Source organism: Pelodiscus sinensis, chromosome 5, assembly GCF_052426305.1.
Source record: "Pelodiscus sinensis isolate ZL-2025 chromosome 5, ASM5242630v1, whole genome shotgun sequence".
NCBI classification, from domain to species: Eukaryota; Metazoa; Chordata; order Testudines; family Trionychidae; genus Pelodiscus; species Pelodiscus sinensis.
The window spans coordinates 69042764-69069325 of NC_143056.1; the positions used below are offsets into that span (position 1 = coordinate 69042764).

The window sequence follows — 26562 nt, forward strand, 5'->3', positions numbered from 1 at the left end:
TGTTATCTGTGCTATCCCCAGCAACACGGCTATTTTAGCATGAGACTGTCTACCTGCAATAAGAGTAAGCACCCTTTTAGCTGCAGTGTCAGCATACCCTCAGTATAATCTTATGCTACCCTGAAACATAATTTGAAATGGTCATTTATTTTCATCAGATCTGGGAGAGATAAGGTATGGTTAGTCACAAAGACTAGTAAGCCACATGTACATAATGTTGCTCGCCTTCATGACACCCATATGAGCATATTGTTAGCTTGGGAGGAAAAGGTGAAAGCAGGCATTCCTGTCTTGGCCTGTGACTGAGGTGAAAACCCCATTGTGCCAGGTACTATATATATATATATATATATATATATATATAGTCAGATCTTCTGTTGCCCAGAAGGCAGACAGAATGCCTAGAAGGAAAACATGGTCCCAAGAAGGCAAACAGAATGCTCAGAAGGCAAACACAGTCCCTAGGATTAACTAGCTAAGTACCAACAGCACTCCCTTGAAAACTAGCTTTGTTTTGCCTTTTTCAGGCTGTCATATTCTTTTTGAAGTACAGGTAGCTACCCTCTTTACATTGTAAATTCATTTGGGTTGTATCTGTGGCCAACTTAATCTTTAGCATGGAGATGTGGCCCACAAAGATGACAGATACGACCCTTGCCCTGGCCATTCAAATAGCCTTGCCAGATTTATTATTTCCCAAATTATATTTCCCAAATAATATTATTTATTATTTTCTCAGAATTATTTCCCAAATGTTGTGATGTATCATGTTTTTCCTAAAACCTTGGCTCTGAGAATCATACCATTATGTGAGAATTCTAGCTTTCTGCATTTTGGAAAAAGAACGTATTGGTGGTGGAGAGCTTGTGAACATGAACCTTGAGAACTACATACATCACCACCAGCAAGCAAATAGTGAGAATCTCATTTTGTTAATTTTAGAAAACTTCATGATTTTTAAGACAATCTGTGATGGGGGGGGGGGATCCTGATGATGCTTGAGTGGTCAGGGTAACACAAAAAGCATCTTTGGCTGGGGGAAATACTCCAGATGATACCAACTAAGTGCAGCCTCTAGCTTGGTGGATCTTTCCCCGAGCAGGAAGCTTGGAGCCTGCTGAGAAGGGAAAAGGACCGAATCATGCAGACACGTAGGCAGGAATTTCTGTTTGTCGGGTGCGAGCCGTGAGAGGGGGCTGGTGGCTGCCCTGGCCCTGCAGTCCCGTCCCCGGCCACACTCCTGGGGCGCGAGGGGAGAAATCAGTCCCAGCCTTCCCGTGGCTGTTAGAGCACAGAGGAGGGAGGCTGAGGCAATGCGCCGCCCCAGCCTCATCTTTCCTTGGAGGACCATGGGGCGGGGAGATGCATTTTGCGCGCACGTACACACGCCTGCCATGGGTGCTGGACCCAAGTCTCTCAGACACTAGAAAACAGACGCGCTCACGCTTCACTGCGCGGTGATCCCCTTCTGGCTACAAAAATTACGACACGACTCCAGTGCCAAGTCCTAAGCCGGCTTGAGCCCCACTGACCCGGAGCAGGGCTGGGGTCAAAGCGGAAGCCCAAGGGCTTCAGATCTTTAGCTTTGGCCCCAGGCGGTGGGACCTGGACTCCAACAAGTCCTAACACCAGGCCTGGGGACCCCCCTGCAGTGGGGCTCAGACCCTCCCTCTGAAATCAGCGGGCTTAGCGCTGGGTCCCCCTCCTCCCGCCGCTCTAGTCCTCCTGCGCTCTATGGCGAGCGGCGCTCTCCCGCACTTCCTGCTCTCGATGGTTTCCTGCCGTGAGGGCGAAACCCGGCGCGGGGCGGAAGTGCGCTAGGCGGGGGATCATGGCGGCGGTGGACATCCGAGGTACCGGCCCCCGCTCCGTGTTGATGTCACTGGAAAGCGATTGAGCGAGCGGGCGATGGGGAAGGGGGCGGTTATAACGGGCCCCCGAGGCCATGGTGGCTGGGCGCTCTTCGTCGGCGAGGTGGGCGAGCACGTCAGGGACGGCCCCTGATGTCCCGGGTCCTTCGGGCTGTTCAGCCCCAGGGCTCATCTGTAAAGTACAAACCACAGGGCAGCCGCTGGCCTTGAGCTGCCCCTTCCCGGTAGAACCCGTCCCCAGCGTCGGGAGGGGGCCGAGCCCTGTTACTACGCCCCGCCTGGCGTGTGAAGGGTTAATCCCATTGGCCATGACGGCTCCTCTCCGCCCGGCTGGTGTGTGTGTGTGTTGGGGGGCGCGTTGTTCTGTGAGAACCTGCTGGCTCCCTTTGCCATTGGAGCCCCTGGGTGCCAGACAAGAGGCTCCTCAGCACAGGGCCCCTTTGTGCGTCTGTGCTGCTAGCTCCTGAAATGCCACCCTTGCTGTCTCACGGGACAGCCCCTTGTTGCTGTGTGTCTTGGTATTGTCATGTCTTCCAGGGAAACAAACCTGTTACCGGGGCAGAGAGAGGCCTGCATTATGCCTGTATATTTGTCTTCTCAAAATCCTCTGAATCGCCTCTGAGCTGAATTCTCTTCTCCTCAAAATAAATAAATATCGAGACGTAACAGTCCAGAAGTTCCTTTACCCCATGTTACATTTTGATGCTTTTAGTATGGAGTTATTTGATGTATGCAATGGCCATATAATCATACCTTTTTACAATGCTTTTAATCTTCAGTCTAATACTGATCTTTGATTATATAGAGTCTTTCTACCACAAAAGATCCCAAAATGACTTATAAGCTATTGTCCTGACTTTTATGATTCCTGTGCAAACAAGACTCCCACTGAGGTCAGCAGGAATCTTGCCTATATAGGGACTGCAGCATTGTGCCTAATTACATGCAGAAATCACTCTGCTTGTTGAATTTCAGCCAACTCTGTGATGTGGAGACTGGCTGCCATGTGGACAAGTACAGGCAGTCCCCGAGTTACGCGGATCCGACTTATGTCGGATCCGCAGTTACGAACAGGGCTTTTCTCGCCCCTGAGGACGGGAGCGGCGGGACGCCCAGATGCGCCGCGGTCCGCCGCCCCCGTCCTCCGGGGCGAGAAAAGCTGCTCCCCGTCTCCCTGGTCTGCTGGGGGGGGAGGGTGCAGCTAGTGCCCCCCCCCCAGCAGACCAGGCTTTTCTTGCCTACCCCTGGGGTAGAGCAGCTGGGGGCTGCCGGGTTGGTCCCGCAGTGCCGCTCCGGACCAACCCAGCAGCACCCCAGCTGCTCTGCCGCAGGCGTCCCCAAGTCAGCCGCTGCTGAAACTGACCAGCGCCTGACTACAGGAAGCCCGAGGCAGAGTTACTCTGCCCCAGGCGTCCTGGAATCAGCCGCTGATCAGTTTCAGCAGCAGCTGACTTGGGGACGCCTGGGTTTCTTAAGTTGAATCTGTATGTAAGTCAGAACTGGCGTCCAGATTCAGCCACGGTTGAAACTGATCAGTTTCAGCAGCGGCTGACGCCAGTTCCGACTTACATACAGATTCAACTTAGGGACTGTAGGTTTGTTCTTATCTTGTACATAACCCGGGGACTGCCTGTAATGCATGTTGCTCTGCAACAATGGGAAATGAGAAATTATGGGAATAAACACCAGGCAAATTTACTCTAGTTGAAAATGCAGCAGAACAAAGCAGACAGGACTGCCAAATAACTCTTGTATGGCAAGCTACATGGCACTTGAAGTACTTCTGTAGTGTCCTATTCGGTAGAAAAGCATTTTGTTGTTTGAGAAGTCTTACCTCAGGAAAGAACTAGTGAGGGAGGTAAGATCAAGTGTTTGCTTGTATTTAGAGCATTTTCCCCTATTTGTCAAAACTGTTGCATTCTAGCTACAACATACATTGGGAGAAGTGGGAATAGCATCGTATAGGAGCTGTAAGAGAAGGAAGGTTCTCTCTCCACCCCAAGTAGAACGTTCTAGAATTTGTGAAGTGAGAGGAGCAGAATCTATTTTGAAATATGAAGATCCACAGCATGCAGATCTGATTTTCTTTTTCACTATTTATTATAATGTCTGTCAGATTTCATTCAGCGGATGGAGGAAATCTCAGTATTTCAAACCTGTTTAGAGCAGTGAAAAATACTCATTATAGGACTTGTTGGCTGTCATTAAAGTTTTAGAAAACATGTTGAGCTGACATCTCCGCTTGCATTATCTTTAACTTTTAAGTACTCATCTCTGTATATAGACTCATCAAATTTGAATCACAAGTGCTGAATCCTGAATAGGGAATAACTGGCTAGGCAGCAGAACTGCAGAAAAAGATATGGTAAGTACAGGCATCACAAATTGAATATGAGTCACTGGAGTGCTGTTGTGAAAAAAAGCAGTGTTATTGTGGGATGTGTTAACAGGAGTATCATATATAGACACAGGAGGTAATTATTCCACTCTACTTGATGCTATTGAGGATTCAGATGGAGTACTGTGCCCAATTTTGTGCAACACACTTTACGAAAGATGTGAACAATTTGGAAAGAGTCCAGAGGAGAAAAAATAAAGGGTTTAGAAAGTAATAACCTCTGAGGAAAATTGAAAAAATTGAGCATGTTAAGTCTAGAGAAGACTGAGGGGGACATAAGAACTGTGTTCAAAATCAAATATATATTTGTAATAAGGAGGATGGTGATCAATTTTTCTCCTAGTCCTCTATGAGTAGAGCAAGAAATAATTGGCTCAGTCTGCATCAAGGGATATTTAAGTTGGACATTAGAGAAAAGTTTCTAACCACAAGGATAGTTAAGCACTATAAGGGAGGTTGTGGAATCACTATAGTTTAAAATTGTTAATAACCGGTTAGACAAACATGTGTTAGGTATACTTGGTCCTGCCTCAGCATGGGAGGGAGGAGTAGGTGACCTCTTGACTGCACCTTTACCACCAACTGTCATAGCACTTGATATCAGCCCATAGATGAAGAACTGCTGAAGTTCAACCTGAGCAAAACAGAGTTCTTTCTGGTGGACAGAAGAAAGTATTTTGAAGAATTTGCAGCCATACTGCAGTCTCCCTTTGGTTCAGGGGTCACATTCACAATTGGTCACTCCTGTCTAGTCTAGGGGTACTCTTGAATTCCTTGCAGTTGCTGACTTCTTGCATAGCAACAGCCATATGTAATGCTTTTTATCATTTCTGGTCAGCTAGGGGAGATTGTCCCATCCATACAGATGAAGATCTGGTCTTTCTCATGTCTTTGTCACTTCTTGGCTGAGCTGCAGCAATGCAGTGTACTTGGGCAGGAAGTGTTAGCAATTAAGAAATTTCAACCAATATAAAATGCTGCAGCACTTCTCCTCAGCTATCATGAGCACATCACCCCTGTCCTTTGACTCTCTACACTAACTTCCCATAGAATTCTGAATCATGTTCAAGTCCTTCGTCCTTATTTTCAGAGCACTCCATTGACTGGGCCCAGGATACATAAAAACCATCTAAAGCTCCTTTGTCTAGATGGACCTCTCTACAATAACAGTGCCACTCATCTGTGCAAGAGAGAGAACCATCTGTGGGCATAGTCCAGGACTGTGGAATGAACTCCCCCAGAACTATCACAAATCTCACCACTTTCAGCTCCAAATGCAAGTGATGTTTCTTTGATTTGCCTTCTCTAATATAAACACATCACAGCAGGTATATTTATTAAACATTTAAAAAAACACCACAACAAGACACTTCACTGCAGATGCTTCTCCTTATGGAGAGAGGATGAGAGAACAAACAACTGTGACATGTGTAATCACAGTCACATTGCTTAATGCATTGTTGAAAGGTACTCAGATATTGCCGTGATAAGCCTATCACTTATGAAAACCTATATAGAGTAGATCGATGTGCTTTCCAGCCCTACATTTCTTATGTTTCTTTTTAAAACAAGACAGGGAATGTGATTAACATTCAAGAAATGTATCTTACTTCTGTCTATTATTACTTGTTTTATAGTACAGATTGTGCCTCACTGGTCTGCCACCCTAAGGGTCTGACCAGTCCCACACCAGAGAATCTGTTAGACTTGGGGAGGTCAATGCTAGCCCCTCTGCTGTAACTGCATGTTGAGCTTCACTTCTGCAGCAGCAGAGAGGCTGTCATGGAGCAAGGATTGGGGGGTGGGGAAGAGGAAGGCTGGATGCAGAGTCCCATGACTGAGGGCTAGGAGCTCAGCCCTGCAAAAGCACACTGAACCCATGGCAGCTGTGCTGTGCTGTGCTCCCAGATTCTGCCACTGGCTGTGCAGGCACTGTGCCTCTTCCCCCAAGCATTCCTCGTCTCCACTTCTCTCTGTTGCTCCCTCCTCCTTCCCTGAGCTTGCGGCACTCAGAAGTTCTGGGAAGGCAAAGGAGGAGTTGGTGAGAAAGGGCAGGAGGGGAAGCTTTTCCCCATGAGCACCCTGGGGATGCTGTACCACAGAAGTCTGGACCATAAAGATCAACCCTGTAGTGTGCAGAGGGTAAAAGTGCAAGGGCCCATTGTATTGAGTGCTATGCAAACTTAGACTATAAGAGCGTGCCTGCCCAAAGAGCATGCAGAGTAATTAAAGACAGGCTGTATCACATAAGGGAAGCACATAGATGGCCAGTGAGAGTGATTATAGGATCATAGACTCCTAGAATTGGAAGGGACCTTGAGAGGTCATCAAGTCCAGTCCCCTGCCTTCACGGCAGGACCACGCACCGTCTATATCATCCCTGACAGGTGTCTGTCTAACCTGCCCTTGAATATCTCCAGTGATGGAGATTCCACAACCCTCCTGGGCGATTTTTTCCAGTGTTTAACCACCCTGACCATTAGGAAGTCTTTCCTAAAGTTCAACCTAAACCTCCTTTGCTGCAATTTAAGCCCATTGCTTCTTGTCCCATCATCAGGCGAAGGAGAACAATTTTTCTCCCACCTCCCAGGGATGTTAAAATTAGATGAATCAACTAATAGAATAGTCAATGGAATCTCCATCGACTATGGAATTAGTCGATAAGAGTGCTTCTGCTTTGAAATGTAGGAAGCGCCTCAGAGGTGGAACGCTGCCGCTGCACCTCTAAACCTGACGCCTCCCATGGACCTGGAGCTGGGGAGAACCATCTTTTAAGCCAGCTCCCCCCAGTACTCTCTCCTCTCCCCCTTCCTTGCTGCCTCTTTCTGATAGAGGCAGCAAGGAGAGGCGGAAGCAACTAGTTGATTAGTTGCTTACATCCCTACCTTCTCCTTGTAATACCCTTTTAGATACTTGAAAACTGCTATCATGTCCCCTTTAAGTCTTCTCTTTTCTAAACTAAACATGCCCAATTCTTTCAGTCTTTCCTCATAGGTCATGTTCTCTAGATTTTTAATCATTTTTGTTGCTCTTCTCTGGACCTTCTCCGATTTCTCCACCTTTCTTGAAATGTGGTGCCCAGAACTAGTCACAATACTCCAACTGAGGCCTAATTAGTGCAGAGTAGAGCAAAAGAATGACTTCTCGTGTCTTGCTCATAATACTCCTGTTAATGCATCCCTGAATCATGTTTTCTTTTTTTGCAATAGTGTCACACTGTTGATTCATGTTTAACTTGTCTTCCACTTTGACCCCTAAATCCCTTTCAGCAGTACTCCTTCCTAGACCGTCATTTCCCGTTCTGTATGTGTGAAACTGATTGTTCCTTCCTAAGTGGAATTCTTTGGATGTGAACCATTTCTCTAATTTGTCTATGTCATTTTGAATATCCTCAAAAGACTTGCAACCCCTCCCAGCTTGGTATCATTTGCAAACTTAATAAGCATATTCCTTATGCCATCATTTAATTATTGATGAAGATATTGAACTGAGCCGGTCCTGAAACAGACCCCTGTGGAAGTCCACTTGTTATGCCCTTACAGCATGTTTATGAAACCTTAATAACTGCTCTCTGACAATGGTTATCCAGCCAGTTGTGCACCCACCTTATAGTAGCCCCATCTCGTTTGCATTTCCCTAGTTGATTGATAAGGTGGTCATGCGAGACTGTGTGAAATGCCTTACTAAAGTCTAGGTATACCATGTTCACTGCATTTCCCTTATTCCTTATATAGGTGCTTAGATGAGAAATGTTAATTGGTAGGACTCACATTTCTTGAGATACTGATGAACAATATTTTTTTAATAGTATGGTAGAGATAAGCGTAGGGAAGGAATTTGGAGGAGAGGGTAGTGGCTTAATAAATTAGGTATGGATTAGTATAAAAGAAACTGCAGAGGTATTTGTGGAAAAAGCAGACTGGTGATTGAGTCTGGGATGGTGATGGTATGGTGAGGCTGGAACATAAGAAGAGCCATACTGGGTCAGACCAAATGTCCATCTAGCCCAGTATACTGTCTTCCAACAGTGGCCGATGCTAGCTCCCCCAGAGGGAGTGAACAGAATAGGTAATCATCGAGGCTGTCTAGATTACATTCCTTTTCTTGAAAAAGGGATGTAAATTAGACACTTCGAAATTGCAAATGAAACCGGGATTTAAATTTCCCATGCTTCATTTGCATAATGGCGGCTGTGTTTTTTTTCAAAACGGAGCTTTTCAAAAGAAAAACAACCGTTTAGACGGGGATTGATCAAAAATAAAACCCTTTTTCGAAAGATCCTGTGTCCGAGTACAGGATCTTTCGAAAAAGGATTTTATTTTTGATCGCTCCTCATCTAAATGGCTGTTTTTCTTTTGAAAAGCCCCGTTTTGAAAAAAGCGGCCACCATTATGCAAATGAAGCACAGGAAATTTAAATCCCGGCTTCATTTGCAATTTTGTAGTTTCTAATTTACATCCCTTTTTCGAGAAAGGGATATAGTTTAGACACAGCCTTAGTTCACAAATGCTTATGCTCTAATAGCCTAATACATTTATAATCTAGACACAGCCCAAGTGATCCCTCGCTATCACCCATTCCCAGCCTCTGACAAACAGAGGCTAGGGACACCCTTCCTATCCATACTTGCTAATAAGCATTTATGGTCCTATCTTCCATGAATTTATTTAGGTCTTTTTTTTTAACCTATTAATGTCCAGAGGTCTCCGCAGCATCCTCTGGCAAGGAGTTCCACAGGCTGACTGTGCCTTAAGTGAAGAAAAACATCCTTTTGTTTGTTTTAAAGCTGCTACCTATTAATTTCATTTGGTGATCGCTTTTTCTGATGTTAAGGGAACCTGTAAATAGCTTTTCCTTATTCACTTTCTCTACACCAGTCATGATTTTATAGACCTCTCCTAGACTTCTCTTTTCTAAGATGAAAAGTCCAAGTTTTTTTTATCTTTCTTCATATGGAAGCCATTCCAACCTCTAATTATTTTTGTTGCCCTTTTCTGAACTTTTTCCAATGCTATGGTGTCTTTTTTGAGATGAGGTGACCACTTCTGTATGCAGTATTCAAGATATGGGCATACCATGGATTTATACAGAGGCAATAAGATATTTTCTGTCTTATTCTCTATTCCTTTTTTTATGATTCCTAACATACTATTTGCTTTTTTGACTTCTGCTGAACATTGAGTGGATGTTTTCAGAGAGCTATCCACAGTGACTCCCAAGATCTTTCTCTAGTCTAGTGGTAATTTAATCCCCATCATTTTTTACATAATTTGGGATTATGTTTTCCAATATGCATTACTTTGCATTTATCATCATTAAAATTCATTTGCTGTGTTGTTGCCCAGTCACCCTGTTTTGTGAGATTCTTTTGAAGCTCTTCACGGTCTGTTTTGGCTTTAACTATCTTGACCAGTTATTAGCATCTACAAATTTTGACACCTCACTGTTTACCCCTTTCTCCACATCATTTATGAATATGTTGAATAGGATTGGTCCCAGTACAGACGCTTGGGGGACACCATTTGTTACCTCTCTCCATTCTGAAAACTGACTATTTATTCCTACCCTTTGTTTCCTGACTTTCAACAAGTTATCGGTCCATGAGACCTTCCTCTTATACCATGACAATTTACTTTACTTAAGAGCCATGGTGAGGGACCTTGTCAAAGGCTTTCTGAAAATCTAAGTACACTATATCTACTGGACCTTCCTTTGTCTACATGCTTGTTGAGCCTGTCAAAGAATGCTAGTAGATTAGTAATGCATGATTTTACAGAAATCATGTTGACTTTTTTCTCCCAACAAATTATGTTCATCTGTATGTCTGACAATTCTGTACTTTACTGTAGTTCTCACTAATTTACCCGGTACGGACCTTGGACTTACTGGTCTGTAATTGTCAGGTTATGGCATGGCAAGGTAAAATAGCATAATGTTTAAAAAGGAGAAGCTAGGTTGTGAAGGACCTTGAGTGTCAAGATTAGAAATGTGCATTTGAAGACATAGAAAAATGGGAGCCAATGGAATGACTGAACAGGGTGACAAGGCCAAAACGATGGGCTGGGCAGATGATCTTAATAGTAGTTTGGCTGCATGTGTGTGAAGCAACATAAGTATCAGGAAAACCAGAGAGGAGTTATTGAAAGAGAGCGAAAGGAGCCAGGATGAGCATGTTAATTCTGTGGACAGAGAGAAAAGGATGTATCTTGTTACTGTATGGAGGAAGAAGTGGCATGATTTAGATGATGTCTGGAAGGAAAGTGGAGTTGAAAACAAGCCACAGGCTATAGAGCTGGTCACTAAGAGTACGTCTACACTGCACAGCTATTTCGGGATACCAAAGGTATCCCGAAATAGCTACCCCATGTCTTAACAAGCCGCCCATTATTTCGAAATATTTATCGAAATAAAATGGGTGTGCTTTTTTGGCATCCTTGTAACTTTGTTCCATGAGGGTTAAGGGATGTCTCAAAATAGGGCGTTATTTTGAAATTTGGTGCTGTGTAGATGCACCAAATTTAAAAATAAGCTATTTTAAAATAGAATCAAAATAAGATACGCAATTTTGCGTAGTGCAAATTGCGTATCTTATTTTGACTGTAGGGTGCTGTGTAGATGCAACCGAAAAGCACTGGTGGTGTTGAAAAAGAGGTGGCAGCAGAGTTAAGGAAGGAAGATTAAGACTTTTTTTTTTTTTTTTTTTTTTTTTTTTTAAAGCTTACCATACTGCCATGGACTTCTGTGTCCCTTAATTTTGATTCTCTGTCTCACATTCAGCTCTGAAGGTAGACATTTGGTGGCTGAGATGAGGATATTATTTAAACTTCATTTAAATGCATTGAATAAGATGCCTTTTTTGAAAGAACTGGGAATAATAGTACATTTTTTTCACAACAAAAATACAGCTTGTGCCTTCTGAAGAGGAGCAATTGATATATAGTATCAGGGTTGTGCTTTTTCCTAGAGGACTGTCTCTTGTGTATTATAAAAGCAATAATAAATGCACTACTTGGAAGTAGTAGCCAATAATAGTCTAGTCCTGTATAGGGATGTAAGCGACTAGTCAGTAGTTGGTTACCCAATAAGCTTAGGTTTATTGGGTAGTCAAGTCACTACTCCACTACATATCTGTCTTTCCCCCCTCCCCCTCCCACCTTTGTATCAGAGGCAGCAAGGCAGGGAGCAGGAGCCAGTGTTGGAGAAGCTGGCTTTGGTTCCCCTTAGCACCATCTCCACAGGGGGAGGGGCGGAGGAGTCAGGGATTGAGCAGTCCTGACTCGTGCTGGTTCTGGGACCGCTGTGCCTCTGCCTTTTAAATCTAGTAAGAGTGAGGCAGCTCTTGCTTCATTTAAAAAGCAGAGGCGCAGCAGTTGAGGACCTGGCGTGAGCCGGGACTGAAGCAGTCCCAGCTCGTGCTAGGTCCCCTGCTGCAGACCTGCCTTTTAAATGTAATAAGAACCAGGCAGCTCTAACTACATTTAAAAGGCAAAGGCACAGTGGTCCTGGAGTTGGGGTGAGCTGTAACTGCTCAGTCCTAGCTTGCGCAGTATCCAGGAGCTAACCACACTATGGCTCCGCAGTTTCAATGTAGTAGGAGCTGGGATGCTACATTTAAACTGCAAAGCCGCAGTAGGGGTAGCGAGCATCCATCCCTATAGATTAATCAGATGGAAATTCCATTGACTACTTGATTAGCTAATTAAATACTACTTAACATCCCTGGTCCTCTAGTTGGAACTTTACATTCAATTTTATGGCATATTTACTGTGAAGTTCCAGCCCCACCTGGGAGAAACTTCTGTAGAAACACACTTGTTCTTGTGACACACATGAGATTTTTTTTTCATGCTAGTTGAAATACTAAATGAGCACATGTCCTGCCAAGAATATGAACAAGAGGTTTGGGTCCTTTTTTTCATTGAGATAAATAATTTGTGATATATAGTTAGAAAGTGTTTAATGGGTATTACTGCAATATAAATATTAAAAAATAAAATGCCTTTAATACTGGAGCATCTCCTCATTTTATGATGAGGGGAAACAGTGTATGTGAAATAAAATGAAAACCTCATTTTTTCCATGTTATGTAAAAATATGCTGGCAGCTCTGAGACTGACAATGCAAAAATGAATTATTCATTTATGTTGTATTAATCATGGTTTGCTGAGCTCCTAGATTCACTTAATAAAAGATTCATAATATATTCAATCACATTTTGGGTTTGAATCTTGCATTCTTTGTACATTGAAAATGTCAACAGAAGTACATGCTCTACAATATAACTGTAGTAGGAGCTTAGGGTTTGGAAAAAATGCAGGAGCAGGGCCATTACATTCATAGACTGGGTGGAAAAGTGACTGAAACTTCAGTCCTGTGTGCAGTTTCAGTCATTTTTTCACCCATGCCATCTTTCTTTTTTCAGAGTAAAACCTGATGCTTTATCATTGTATTTCCTATTCTTCAAGCATTTGGCTATTATTGCTACTATGGCTTAAAATTATTGAATTTCTAGACCTTTTAAATTTCATGTAGCCATGAGAGGAGAGTCTAGTAAATGTTAGCACACTTACCACTTGGTTTCAGTATCTCCCTTCTCCACACAAGATCACAAAGAAAATACAGTTTCTTGCCATTTTAACCAGAAAGGACACTCTCTCAATGACTTAACCACCTGCATTCTGCTACAAAGACCTTTTACATCTGCACTTGAAAGGGAATCCTCTGAACTGTCATTCATGTTAAAATTCAACATTCTCCAAAAAGGAATGAACAACACTCGAACTATCTTACCCATTACCAAGATAGCTTCCCCAATTATCACCTCTAATACTATTAACTCACAAACATCCCACTCTCCCCACCTCTAATATCATCAATTCACAGACACCTACCTTCCTTCCTCCCCCCCCCCCCCCGCATCCCCCTCCTGTTCTGAAATGTGATTTGTCCTTTTCATATGTGTTCATTTTTTTAATTGTATCCTTTGGTATATATGGTTGTGACTATTTTCTTCCACTATTTGATCTGAGGAAGCTTACCACGAAAGCTCATCATCTAATAAACCATCTTGTTAGTCTTTAAAGTGCTACATTGTCCTGCATTTCCCTTCTCCACAGGTTTATTTGGTCTGGCATTTAATGCTGGCTTTCCCTTACTTACTAGGTTTTCTTTCACTTTCAAGGTGAAGGTCGTACTTAGTTTGCCCGTTCTACTTGGCAAATGTTGCTTTTCTTAATCTAAACTATGTACAGTATGACTGCTAGTGTTAATTATTTTTCTGTGCTGGCATTCCTGAGAAATAAAGGTGTCTGTATTACTGCCATACCTTTATGTAATAGCCAAGGCAATGTATCAATAATATGTGTACAGAATTATTCCTAAATAATATGTCTTGTTTCCCTCTGAGGAGGAAAATTTGATATTTTGTGTCAATTTTGAATTTTAGGAAAATTTGGGTGTTTTTAAGTGCTCTAATTAGTAGGTCTTTAATTAGTAAGAATTTATAATTGTACTAATTGTTTTGGTGCTAATTTTAGGTTTTTCTTCCCAGATAACCTCCTGGGAATTTCCTGGGTTGACAGTTCCTGGATTCCTATATTAAACAACGGAAGTGTATTAGACTACTTCTCAGAGCGAAGTAACCCGTTCTATGACCGAACATGTAACAATGAAGTAGTCAAAATGCAACGACTGACCTTGGAGCACTTGCAGTGAGTTACTATAAGGAATGCTGAGTTAACCTGAAAAATGTCTGACTAGGCTGGAGTTCTTCGTCTTTTCCTCTAAAGGTTGTTACACCAGTTGAATTGAAGAGTATAGGGAAAGCTACGATCCTACTTCTCTGTTCCCTGTCTCTTTTCTTCTTTTAAGGTTGATTTGCTCAGCCACTTGCAGATGAATCCTGTCCTTTTTCAGATACCAGAAGCGATTTATAGTCTCCTGCTTCCTGTGATGCTTCCTGTGAAGTACTGCAGATAGGATTTTGAGTACACCTGAGATTGCAGCTTTACAGAAATGTTAAAAAAGCTAATTAGCTAGAAAGCACCTCCCTCCAGAGCAGCTACAGACCAGGATAAAAACAATGAAAATGTCTGCAGGCAGTGGCTCAGGTTAATTTTGTAATGAGATGAAGATTAATTTAATGTTTCTTGAATGGGATCTACTGTAGTTGGACACTTTTTGCTTTGCCACAGAATTGTAAATAAGAGTGTATATATTATTACTTCACTTGTGGTTCCTGCCAAAATGAATGAGGTGTCGTGATTCAAATAGTCCACTGTGGGAAGATTGAGCATGGGAAGTATGATTTTTAATTTGGGTCCCAGGAGAAATGAATGGATAGGTAGTTCTTATTACAAGTGAAGTGGCCCTTTATTAGTATCACAGCATGCAATGGGCTTTCTTGGATGTGGGGTTTTAGCAGGAGTAAGGTGCATTGATGGAACAACTTGGGGACTTAGGAATTGGGTAGCAGCCTGGCGACAATGTAGATGGGTTAAAGCTGTGTGCATCTGGTGTTGGGGGGAGAGAGGGGAAGGACGAGCTTTCACACTGCCTGCATACATTCTGTTCAGTAGGGTTGGTCTCTCACTTACATATGTAAATAATATCTGTAGCTATATGTTCCATTTTTTCTGCCATTTATTTCTTGTGCCTACCTGTTTGCCAAAAGGTTGATTCTGAGATTTCTTAATGCACCATGAGCACAAAGCCAGATTCATAGGCATGAGAAATAGAGGTGTGGGGGTGCTATGGGAGCCCCAGATTTGGCACCCATTTTCTCCATTACTGGCTCCTCACCCAGGGGCTCTACCGTTGACCTCGGCACCCTGGCTGCTGGCTCTGAGGTTCTAGCCACTGGCTCCACTACCAGCCTCTCTCCCGCTGCGTAGCTGCCCCCAGCTGTGGCCCAGCCTGGGTGGTTTGAGGTACAGACAGGGGTATAAGGGTCACAGCTTAGCATCCTTGCCCTTAAAAATTGTTGTAGTGCCACTGGCTAGGTTTTTCTATTTATCTTTGAAAATCCTAATGTGTTTAATGTTCAGTGTACAAGAGCTTGCGACCCTTCAGCCCCTGTGATTGTTGTTTTGGTGGGCTTTCACATCCTATATCTTTATCTTTCAGATGAATATATTTACTTATTCTGGTCACTTGTCTTTTAGTCAAATGACTGGAGTGGAATATATCCTCCTTCATGCTCAAGAGCCCATCCTTTTCATAATTCGAAAGCAGCAAAGACAGTCTCCTACACAAGGTAAGGGCTCATGCAGCTTTTCCCTTTAATGACAATGTTGGTGCTTTTTTGTCTGCTCAGTTTCTGCTCTGTGTTGACAACACAATTTTCCTTGGATTTTACGTAGCCTTAAATCTCATTTTGCTTTTAGATAGGGCTGTCAATTGACCTGCATTAACGCCTGCGATTAATGCAGCACAGGATTAACGTGTTAATTTTTTAACACGTTAATCGCAGGCGTTAAAGCTGCACTGCCCCTTTGAAGTGCCGCTCCAGTGCCTCAAAGGGGCTCCGCTGTTGCAAACTCCTTTGAAGTGCCAGAGCAGCACTTCCAGGGGCTTTGCAACGCAGATCCGGGGATCATCTGGGCACTCCAGCTGATCCCTGGTTCCGTTTGCGCTGCCATTTTGAAGTGCTGTTTTGGCGCTTTAGAGAAGCAATGCATTAGAAGCCAAGGATCAGCTGGGCGTTGCAAAGCCCCTTTGAAGCGCCGGAGCAGCACTTCAAAGGGGCTTTGCAACATGGCGCTTGGAAGCAGCGCTTCCAAGGGGCAGTGCTGCATGGAGTCTGGGGTCAGCTGGGGACTCCAGATGTGAAGACGTGCTCTTATTCAAAGGGGAGGCACATGCAATTAATCACACAATTAAATTTTTTAATTGCTTCACAGCCCTAATTTTAGATAGTTGGATGAATAAGGGCACGTCTACACAGCAGGGGTAAAGCCAAAATAAGCTATGCAACTTCAGCTACATCAGTTGTGTAGCTTAAGTCGAAATAGCTTATTTCAGCTTTTTGCTCTGTCTTTACAGCAGGAAATCCTCATAAAATGAGGGTTATTGGAGTCGGAGTAACAAGTCCTCCAGCTCTCCATTATTTCGATATTATGTCGAAATAACTGCTTGTAGTGTAAACGGTGACTATGTTATTTTGGAAGAATGTCAATTTATTCTGAAATAACACTGCTGTGTAGACTTACCCTAAATGTAGAGGCTTTAGATCTTAGAGTATGTTGTATCTTGCCATTTTTGAGTGCTGCCCCAAATGGTGCCCTGCAATCTCACTACAGAAGCAAAAGCGGTGAGGAGATGTACATGCATCTGACAAAGTGGGTCTTTGCCCACGAAAGGTTATGCTCCTACACTTCAGTTAGTCTATAAGGTGCCACAGGATTCCTCGCTGCTTTTGCAGATTCAGACTAACACAGCTACCCCTCTGATACTTGACTAAAAAAGCAGTTTTCCCTCTCCTGGTATTCATACGCCTCCATCAGCTGGAAGTGAGCTGCATCCATCCTAACTGTACTGGCCTAGTTACACTTGATAAATAACTCCCTTCTTTTGATTTACTCTGTAGCTATGTCTAGACTACATCCCTTTTTCGGAAAAGAGGTGTAAATTAGACGTATCGCAATTGCTAATGAAGCGGGGATTTAAATCTCCCGCGCTTAATTAGCATAAAAATGGCTGCCGCTTTTTTTTGGCACGGAGCTTTGTTGGAGAAAAGCGCCAGTCTAGATGCTGATCTTTCGAAAAATAAAGCCTTTTCCGAAAGATCTCTTATCCCTTATTTCAAGAGGGACAAGGAATCTTTCGGAAAAGGCTTTATTTTTCGAAAGATCAGCGTCTAGAATGGCGCTTTTCTCCTACAAAGCTCCGTGCCGAAAAAAAGCGGCAGCCATTTTTATGCTAATGAAGCGCGGGAGATTTAAATCCCCGCTTCATTAGCAATTGTGATACGTCTAATTTACATCCCTTTTCCGAAAAAGGGATGTAGTCTAGACGTAGCGTGTGTGTGTGTGTGTGTGTGTGTGTGTGTGTGTAATTTCCACTCCAGTGCATCTGATGAAGTGGGTTTACCCATGAAAGCTTATGCTCAAATAAATCTATTTTCTGTTTTTGCAGATTCAAACTAACACGGCTACCCCCTGAGACTTGTCACTCTGCACTCTGATAAAAGCAGGGGATTGCCCTCTTGTGGCAAAATACTAATAGTGCAATGAGAAAGTGCTGCTTTGCAGTACATTTTGCCATGGGCAATTAGTATGCATGCTAACTACCATGTCCTATATTTATTATATGCTTTACATAAGGTTCTCAGTTTAATTAGTTAAACATAATACTAATTTTGTGCTTGTCTGGGGCTGATTAGTGCAAATTAAATTTCATGCTAATTGGAAATTTGTGATTTCCACTGATTAGGGTAAGGGGAACATTCACGTTGATATTTGCATAATGCCATTTTTATTCCACATCCTCACCACTTTGTACTCTGAGCTTCTCAGCTGGGACATATTAAATAGGGTCTTCTAGTAAATACATGAGTGGGAGTCCTCCCAGGAAAGAAACTGCCTACCACTACTAATAGTGTTGGTGAGTCAATGGATGACATTTCATCCTGAGTCAGTACTGAACCTCGTTACAGGCAGTCCCTGGGTTACGTACAAGATAGGGACTGTAGGTTTGTTCTTAAGTTGAATTTGTACGATGGTTTGTTCTTAAGTTGAATTTGTATGTAAGTCGGAACTGGCATCCAGATTCAGCCTCTGTTGAAACTGACCAGCAGCTGCCTACAGGAAGCCCGAGGCAGAGCAGCTCTGCCTCAGGCTTCCTGTAGTCAGCCGCTGGTCAGTTTCAGCAGCGGCTGACTTGGGGACGCCTGGGGCAGAGCAGCTGGGGTGCTGCCGTGTTGGTCCAGTAGTGCCCAGGAGCTAGCTAGTGTTCCCCCCCCCCCTCCGACCAGGCTTTTCTCGCCGCGGAGGACGCGGGTGGTCCTGCCGTGTTGGTGCGGTCCCCCCCCCCAGCAGACCAGGCAGACGAGACGCGCCAGTCCCACAGCCCGCGTCCTCCGCGGCTGTGCTCCGCGTCTCCCTGGTCTGCTGGAGCGGCTTTTCTCGCCGCGGAGAACGCCTGGTGCGCCCCCCATCCCCAGCAGACCAGGGAGACGCGGAGCAGATTTCTCACCACGGAGGACGTGGGCGGCAGGACCGCGGTGCGTCTGGGCGGTCCCGCCGCCCCCGTCCTCCGCGGCGAGAAAAGCCCCATTCGTATGTAGGGATCCGACATAAGTCGGATCCACGTAACTCGGGGACTGCCTGTATATTAGAGGGTGCTGATGTAGTATAGATGCCATGATTTGATGAGACACAAAATTGAAGTCCTAACTGTTTGGGGTCATTAAAGATCCCATGGCACTTTAAATGAGAGTAGGGATATTACCACTGTGTGCTAAGTTCCAGTTAGACATTCTGTTTTCCTATTACGTACAGTTGGATTCCATATTCTTCATTTCTCGTTCTAAATTGATTTGCAGCATTCTTGTGAGCTGTCACAAGTTTCCACATTTCAGATAGGGTGAAATATGTTCTATAAAGCTCTTGGGGACTATTTATTCTAAAATATATAGTACTAATGATTTATTTTTGTTCTAATGACAGAGAAAGGGGTTTTATAATGGACTCATACCTTTCTAGTGCTGCTCCTAATTTGCCTGGTTTCTGGCAGTGGCATTTAATTTATTGTAGTTTCATATCGGAAAAGAGCTCCTGACTGACTGCTTCTTAGATTAGATTGGCTATAAAATCTAAATTGAACCTAGATCTCTTGGGTTATGGCACACACCTTTAACACCAGCATATTACTTCACTGCATCTCTTGTTCCTTAATGCTCAACTTTTTTTTTAATCTGGGTAGAGTTAGACTTTTATAATACAAGCATTCAGGCTTCAGTTGTGTAATTTGATCATTCATTGTAGGGAGCTTATAAGAGGATGATTTAGAAATACTCTTTTCAGTGTGTATAAAACTTCATAGTTACATTGCTGAGTTCTCTGCCTTGGATGTTATCCATATTTTGGTACTCTGGCACAGATCTTAAGGCAGATCAGCTGAAGAAGAGAGACCTACCTCTCTACACTGAGGGACCTTTCTACACTGTCTATACTGCAGGACAAAGTCAAATAAAGCTATGCAACTTCAGCTATGTTAATTGATTAGTAGCTTAACTTGAAGTATCTTAACTTGGCTTTTGGCACTGTCTGCACTGCAGAAAGTTGAAGGAAGAACACTGTCCTTTGACTTCCCTTACTCCTTGTGAAGTAAGGGTTACTGGCATTGACAGGAGCGCCTCCTCAATTCAAATTAGCTATCTTCACTTGACCACTAATTCGAACCCTGGAAGATCGGCAGCTTCGATCTTCCTCTGCAGTGTAGATGTACCCTCAGCTACTTAGTTAGGAACACAACTATTGCTGAACTGAGAGAGACTAATGAGATATTAAATCTGGAATTCTGGCAAAAGAAATCTTACAGCTAACTATGGTGGCAGTTCTTCCTGACCTCATAGAATCATAGAATACTAGGGTTGGAAGGGGTCTGGAGAGGTCATTGAGTCCAGTCCAGTCCCCTGGCCTCATGACAGGACCCAGTACAGTCTAGACCATCCCTGATAGACATTTATCTAACCTACTCTCAAATGTCTCCAGAGATGGAGATTCTATAACCACCCTAGGCAATTTATTCCAGTGTTTAACCAGCCTTACAGTTAGGAACTTTTTCTTAATGTCCAACCTAAACCTCCCTTGCTGCAGTTTAAGCCCATTGCTTCTTGTTCTATCCTCAGAGGCCAGGAAGAACACGTTTTCTCCCTCCTCCTTGTTACACCTTTTTAGATACCACCCATCAGGTGGTCATTCAGTTTTTGCCCTGAAGCATAAGAACCCTTATAATTTTAGCCTAGCTCCTGAATGTACAAATGTTATTCTTACTCCTGTGTCTAATTCTAAGGAAGCATTTTTGTGCTATTTACTTCAGTTATATCCCATAGTAGGAATTCCATAAGTTAATCAATTCAGCCAGAATATCTTTTATCATAGTGGGACTATGAAAGTAGCTATCAGTGCTAGTACTGCTCTCTTTGTCATTGTGCCAGCGGAGGGTACACCAGAGAAGGAGTTCTAAAAAAGTTCCTCCTTCCTCTCTGAACTTGTTCTGTGCATTGATCAGCTTCCTCCTCCATGAAGCAGGGATATAAAATACCGGATAACTGGTTAAACATTATATTTAACCAGTTAACTGCTTAACTGGGATCAGGGGCACACTCCAGCCTGTCTGTGGTGCTCCAAGGGCTAGTTGATCACACTGGCAGGTTTATAGACATGAATATACAGTGGTGTGAAAAGGTTCATGAGCTAGGCATTTTCAGAACTCAGCTCTGTTCATAGTAATTGAGAAAAAGGCTGTTTGCTCTCAGGATCACTATGGACATTAATGGTGCAGACATTGTTCTGGTTATCTGGGTAGACCCAGCTGATCCTCAGCTTCCCTGGTTAATGAAATGATTCACTGGCTGCTTGGACAGAAGAAAGAAACTGTATAACTACTGTCTCAGAATGGAACTGGAGTATGCATTTGACTGAAAAGAAGGTGGTGCTGTTTGTCAAATAGGTCGGAAGCAGCAGGGGAAAAAGTCCCCTAACCTAGCAGCATGTTGTATTTTGCATAATATTTGTGAAAGTAAGGGAGAAACCGTAAACATGGATGGGAGGCTGAGGTACAGAGATTCGTTCAGTAGTTTGAGCAACCAGCCACGTGTACCCAGTACAAAATGGAAACTGCTGGGCAATCAGGAATGCCAGTTTCTCTCAACTGAAGCCATGGATGCCTAAATGTGTATGGCTGTATATCCAACTGTTATCCCCTATCCACTTCCGCTAGAATGGATTGTGAGCAAGTCACTGTTTTTTATGGGTGGGGAAGGTACAGTGTTGTGACAGACCTAATTTTACCTCCTGTTTTTTTGCATAGGTACTTCTGTAAAACCTTACGAATTACATAAAACCATATACAGGACTATGTAGCACTTTAAAGACTAACAAGATGGTTTATTAGATGATGAGCTTTCGTGGGCCAGACCCACTTCCTCAGATCAAATAGTGGAAGAAAATAGTCACAACCATATATACCAAAGGATACAATTAAAAAAAAAAGTGAACACATATGAAAAGGACAAATCACATGTGTTCACTTTTTTTTAATTGTATCCTTTGGTATATACGGTTGTGACTATTTTCTTCCACTATTTGATCTGAGGAAGTGGGTCTGGCCCACGAAAGCTCATCATCTAATAAACCATCTTGTTAGTCTTTAAAGTGCTTCATAGTCCTGTATTTTGTTTCAGCTACACCAGACTAACACGGCTACATTTCTATCACTATAAAACCATATATTTCTGTGTTAAGTAATGTAGCATGTAACAAGCAAAAATAAACTTTAATTGAAAGTATAAACATTTTAAATTATGAAACAATATAGCAAACAAACAGCTTATTATCAAACAACTGCAAGAAACCTCTAGTTAAAACAATAGTCATAGTAGCAAGGTGCAGGGCACAACACAAGGAGAGATGGTTTAAAGTCACTAGTGCTCTGCCTGTTCCTGTTTGTGGCCCCTCTGGAATTGAATAGTGAGGCTCAACGTTGCTGGGATGCTAGAGGGCTCAAAAGAGCTGAGTTCCTAAGTTCAACTGTTTTCAGTATCCTACCTTGGCTTTGGTGAAGGGAAAAGCCTCTGGAAGCATTGCTGTGAGAGGCACAACGGGGAGGATTTGATGGTGCTTCCAGTATCCTGTATCATCCAGAGGCTACAAAATGTGGCCAGCTCCTGGTTTACAACAGTTCAGTGCCTGCTAACCTAACAGCAGCATTCCCTGCAACAGAGCATTTTGGATTTTTGCTGCCTCCAGGAGTTGCTTCTGCCTCTCCTTGCTTTTTTTCTTTTTTCATGCTTTCTTCAGCCATGGCTATGTTGTCCCTGGCAACTGCCATGCTGTCCTTTGCTGCTCCCTTGATCTCTCTGACGACTTCCCTGTCCATTTCCTGCTCCACCTGACAATTGTGCCTCCAGCCTGCCATTATTTTCAGGGGTTTTGGGACTCAGCAGCAATGTTCACAAACATTTACCACAAGTTTTCTGTTTTCTCCCCCTCGGGTTTCTAAGCTGCTCTGCTATTGATAAGGGTAGAGGGAGGTGCCATGGCTGTGAGTGGGGCTTTTTAAAGACATTCTTCTTGTTCTTACTTTAGAGAGGTTGTGATAGCATTTTTATATGTATTTTTGACTTTACCTACAGCAGTATTGGATATTATGTTCCTGGTGTGGCTTTGCATCTTTGGTGAGCCTGGGAGATTCTTATATGATGGAAGGTTTATCGCCATAATTGTGATATACTCAAATCCAGGAAAATAGCAAAATTTGGCCCCACACCAGCTTTAAATGGAGGTGGGAACAGCCATTTAACTGGATACCAGAGCAGGAAAGGCATACGGGTAAACAGGTCAGTGACAGTCGCCCTGCAAAGCAGTGTGGGACAGCTGTTGGAAGACTGCAAAGCAGTGCTCAGCAGCATTGTGTGCACACAAGCAGTACACCAAACTAACTTGGTTAGCAGCAAAGTTAGTTCATTTTGCAAGACGACTCCAGAATTCCCAATAAATGTGGGGCTAGTGTGATTGTGTCATGTATGCAAGCATTTGCAAACTGGATTAACTTGATTTAATCTGGTTTAAATCCCCTGCATAGTCAAGCCCTGTGTCTGCCTTATGACTTAAAACCCCCCCACAAAGAAACCTTGTTCAACAGTCAGGTTAAACAATGCTATTCAAACCCTGAAGGGACCTCCTCCAGCATGGTTTAGCTGTATTGGACAGGCTTTGCAAGGTTTGTGGCAGAACCCGATTAATTGGGCTTCCCAGGCAAATCCATTGTACGTGGCCCGATTCCAAAAAGGTAAATGTTTGAAGAGTATGATATTTTCAAGCAGTAATGCTGGACAGGCCAGAGTGTGAGTTAGAAATGATTTAAACTTATTGTTTGGTTTCTTTGAATGGCAAAGCTTCCATGAGTGCTAGACTGGATCTCTCATGTGATACTGAAAACATTTCAACTTCATGCTAATTGTGTTTGTGGTAGTAGAACAGTAATATAAACTTGATGCTTCCTTGTTTATAAAATAGGCTTCATACTTTCCCTACTTCACAGGTGTAATGTGAGACTTACCTAATTATTGTAAAGTGTTTTACTGTACTTGGAGGAAAGCTTGAAAGTTCAAATTCACCTGACCAGGTGAGACAAGTACAATTGCGGCTTCCATTATGTGACCAGTGAACTTAAACAGCTTTAGAGGGGTAGTAGCCGAGTTAGTTTGTACAGGATAAACTTAAAAAAACAACAAATGGTCTGGTAGCACTTCAAAAACTAACAAAACATGTAGATGATATCATGAGCTTTTGGGGGCACAACCTGAAGAAGTGGGCTGTGCCCATGAAAGCTCATGATACCATCTACATGATTTGTTAGTCTTTAAAGCTCTACCAGACTATTTGTTGTTTTTTAAGTTTAAACAACTTTGCCCCTTTCTTACCCAGAGGTCTGCTCATTGACTAAGCTGGTACTTTGTTCCTTGTTTACAGTCATCCCATTAGCTGATTACTATATTATTGCTGGAGTGATTTATCAGGCACCTGATTTGGGATCTGTCATAAACTCCAGAGTGGTAAGTGTTTCTACTATGCATTTGTTTGATATAAAGCAGTCGTCATTTCGTATCTGTTTTTCTTTACTTTGTTCCCCCAACACAATTCAAGATCTGTTTTTGATCTGTTCTCCATTTTGGGAAAAGGATCTGTGTCATAAAATAAGATGACAAATCCAGTTTTTTAAAACTACAATTTGTTGGATCCCCTTTCTTCCCTTTCAGCCCCCTCCCTTTCTTCAATGTCTCTTCTGTCTTCCTTTTTTCTTTCCATTTAGCTGATCCCTTCTGAATAATTCCTCCCTCCCTCCCCCCAAAAAATTGAATTTTGGAACTAACATGCTGTTAGCTGCCATCACACTAATCACTCTGCTCTGCTTATATGTTCCAGCTCTTCCTCTGCCCTGAATCTGTGCAGACCTTAAGTACTTCAGGGCAGGGACTGTCTCCTAATTAATTAATTAATTAATTAATTAATTAATTGATTGATTGATTGATTGATTAATTCTTTCTTTCTTTCTTTCTTTCTTTCTTTCTTTCTTTCTTTCTTTCTTTCTTTCTTTCTTTCTTTCTTTCTTTCTTTCTTTCTTTCTTTCACACACACACACACACACACACACTCCGTTTAACATGCTGGGCCTAGTGTTCCCTGTAAGCTGTGCACTTGTGCAACCACTCAGGAGAAATTTGAGTACTGCCCAACTGATTAGCAGAGCATCCACAGCTAGGTTTTTTATTTCTACTGGTGGTGCACATTCATATATGCCTCTGTACACATACAAAAATTATTCTTCATGTGCATGGGAAAAAACCACACATGGATGGAAAATATTAGAGAATATTGCTTGGGCCCGATTCTTGGATGGCTCTTAGCTACTAGTGCAATAATTTACTACAAGTAAAAAAATGCATTGTATACCAAGTACCTACAGTTGCAATGCAAGTGGAGTGTTCCCAGCAGCGTGTAGTGTACCTTAATAGATCTGTCAGGATGGCCTGATGGAAGAATCTTAATGGCTGAAAAAGGAGGGAAATATTAAATTTTAAACCACTCAAAGGGACAATGTCAGGCTAAAAAATATTAAAGAAATCTTTTAATCTAAATTGTTAATTATATTGAAAGATATTAAAATGGGATTTGCATTTTACTTCTGGTGCTGTTGGCACTTTTATCATCTTGGATACTAAAACTAGAATTGTCACTTTCACTTTCTGCTTTTGGTGCCCTATTATACTTGTATTAGGATAGAAATACGTTTGCAAACTGTCCTCAACAATCACAAAAATATTTCTATTAATACCAAGGTTTTTTTAATAGTAATAGAGATGTAGCCATGTTAGTCTGGTCTTGCTGAAACAAAAAGTTTTTTTTTAAGTTTCTCTTACAAAAAAAATCTAAATTTTATTTCAAATAGCAACTGTAAAATAATTGCCTGATGGAGAGAAAAGCTACTTTAATGGAATTAAACTACTTTAATTCCACAGTATTTTACAAACTTGGTTAGCTTTTTACCAAAATACAGTATTTTTGCATGTGACAATGTATCAGTCAATGTTTATATAACAAGATCTAGGCATAAAATTGTCTGTTTGTGTTATATACTGATCTTTTTAATTCCTGAAGATATCCTTATGTTGACTTCTTTTGAAAGCTCACTGCAGTGCATGGAATTCAGTCTGCTTTTGATGAAGCCATGTCATACTGCCGATATCACCCTTCCAAAGGCTACTGGTGGCATTTCAAAGACCAGGAGGAACGAGGTATGATGCCTGGACCCTCAGTACATTAAGCAATTTCCCTTTCTTTGGATCTAACACGTACATTTGTAGCCAAGGTATACTTTAGCTAGAGACAGAAGTGTGGGGAGAAACAAAATAAATGAAGGAAAAGGTCAAGGCAACACAAAAAAATTATGGCCTGGGGTAGTCTAGGAGAATATTTAACCTTGTATCAACTGTGCGGGCAAGAGAGCATTGAGCCCAAGGAATTCCAAGGGACATGTTTTGTGGTTGGACTTTAATTTGACCAGAGGGTGAAACTACTGTATCAGATGGGAGACTGAAACACTAAGGGTACGTCTAGACTACAGGGTTTTGTCGACAGAAGTTTTGTCGACAGATACTATCGACAAAACTTCTGTCGACAAAGAGCGTCTACACTACATCCAGTTCTGTTGACAAAGCAAGCCGCTTTGTCGACATAACAGTTTGGACACAAAGGACAGTGTAGATGCAATAATGCCTTCTATCGACAGAACTCTGTCGACAAAAGGCGTTATTCCTCGTAGAATGAGGTTTACATACGTCGACAAAACTGATGAGTTTTGTCGACGTTATGTCGACATAACTCAAAGGCAGTGTGGTATAGTTTTGTCGACAAAAGTCCACTTTTGTCGACAAAACCCTGTAGTCTAGACACACTCTAAGTTACTGTATTATAAGGGAGAAGACTGCAGTGCAAAGAAGAGAGAGATAAAAATGGGGGAAACTGAAGAATGGTCAGATTCAGCATTAGAAAGAACAACTTTCTACAG

The 26562-nt window shown here is 42.6% G+C and overlaps 1 protein-coding gene across 3 annotated transcripts in view; it reads left to right on the plus strand.

Annotated features, from left to right (window-relative positions):
- Window positions 1–1705: 1705 nt before the first annotated feature.
- Window positions 1706–26562, plus strand: part of MED6 (mediator complex subunit 6) — a 29456-nt gene continuing 4599 nt past the window's right edge. The window contains exons 1-6 of one of the 3 annotated variants that reach the window (XM_025188294.3): window positions 1822–1853; window positions 4156–4236; window positions 13820–13979; window positions 15394–15523; window positions 23967–24049; window positions 25681–25789. In XM_025188294.3, coding sequence (XP_025044079.3) covers window positions 15394–15523; window positions 23967–24049; window positions 25681–25789 — 322 coding nt within the window. In that variant the 5' untranslated portion in view covers window positions 1822–1853; window positions 4156–4236; window positions 13820–13979. Of the gene's footprint in view, window positions 1975–4155; window positions 4237–13819; window positions 13980–15393; window positions 15524–23966; window positions 24050–25680; window positions 25790–26562 lie in introns of all 3 variants that reach the window. The other 2 variants (XM_006130311.4, XM_025188293.3) reach the window with 2 other exon arrangements.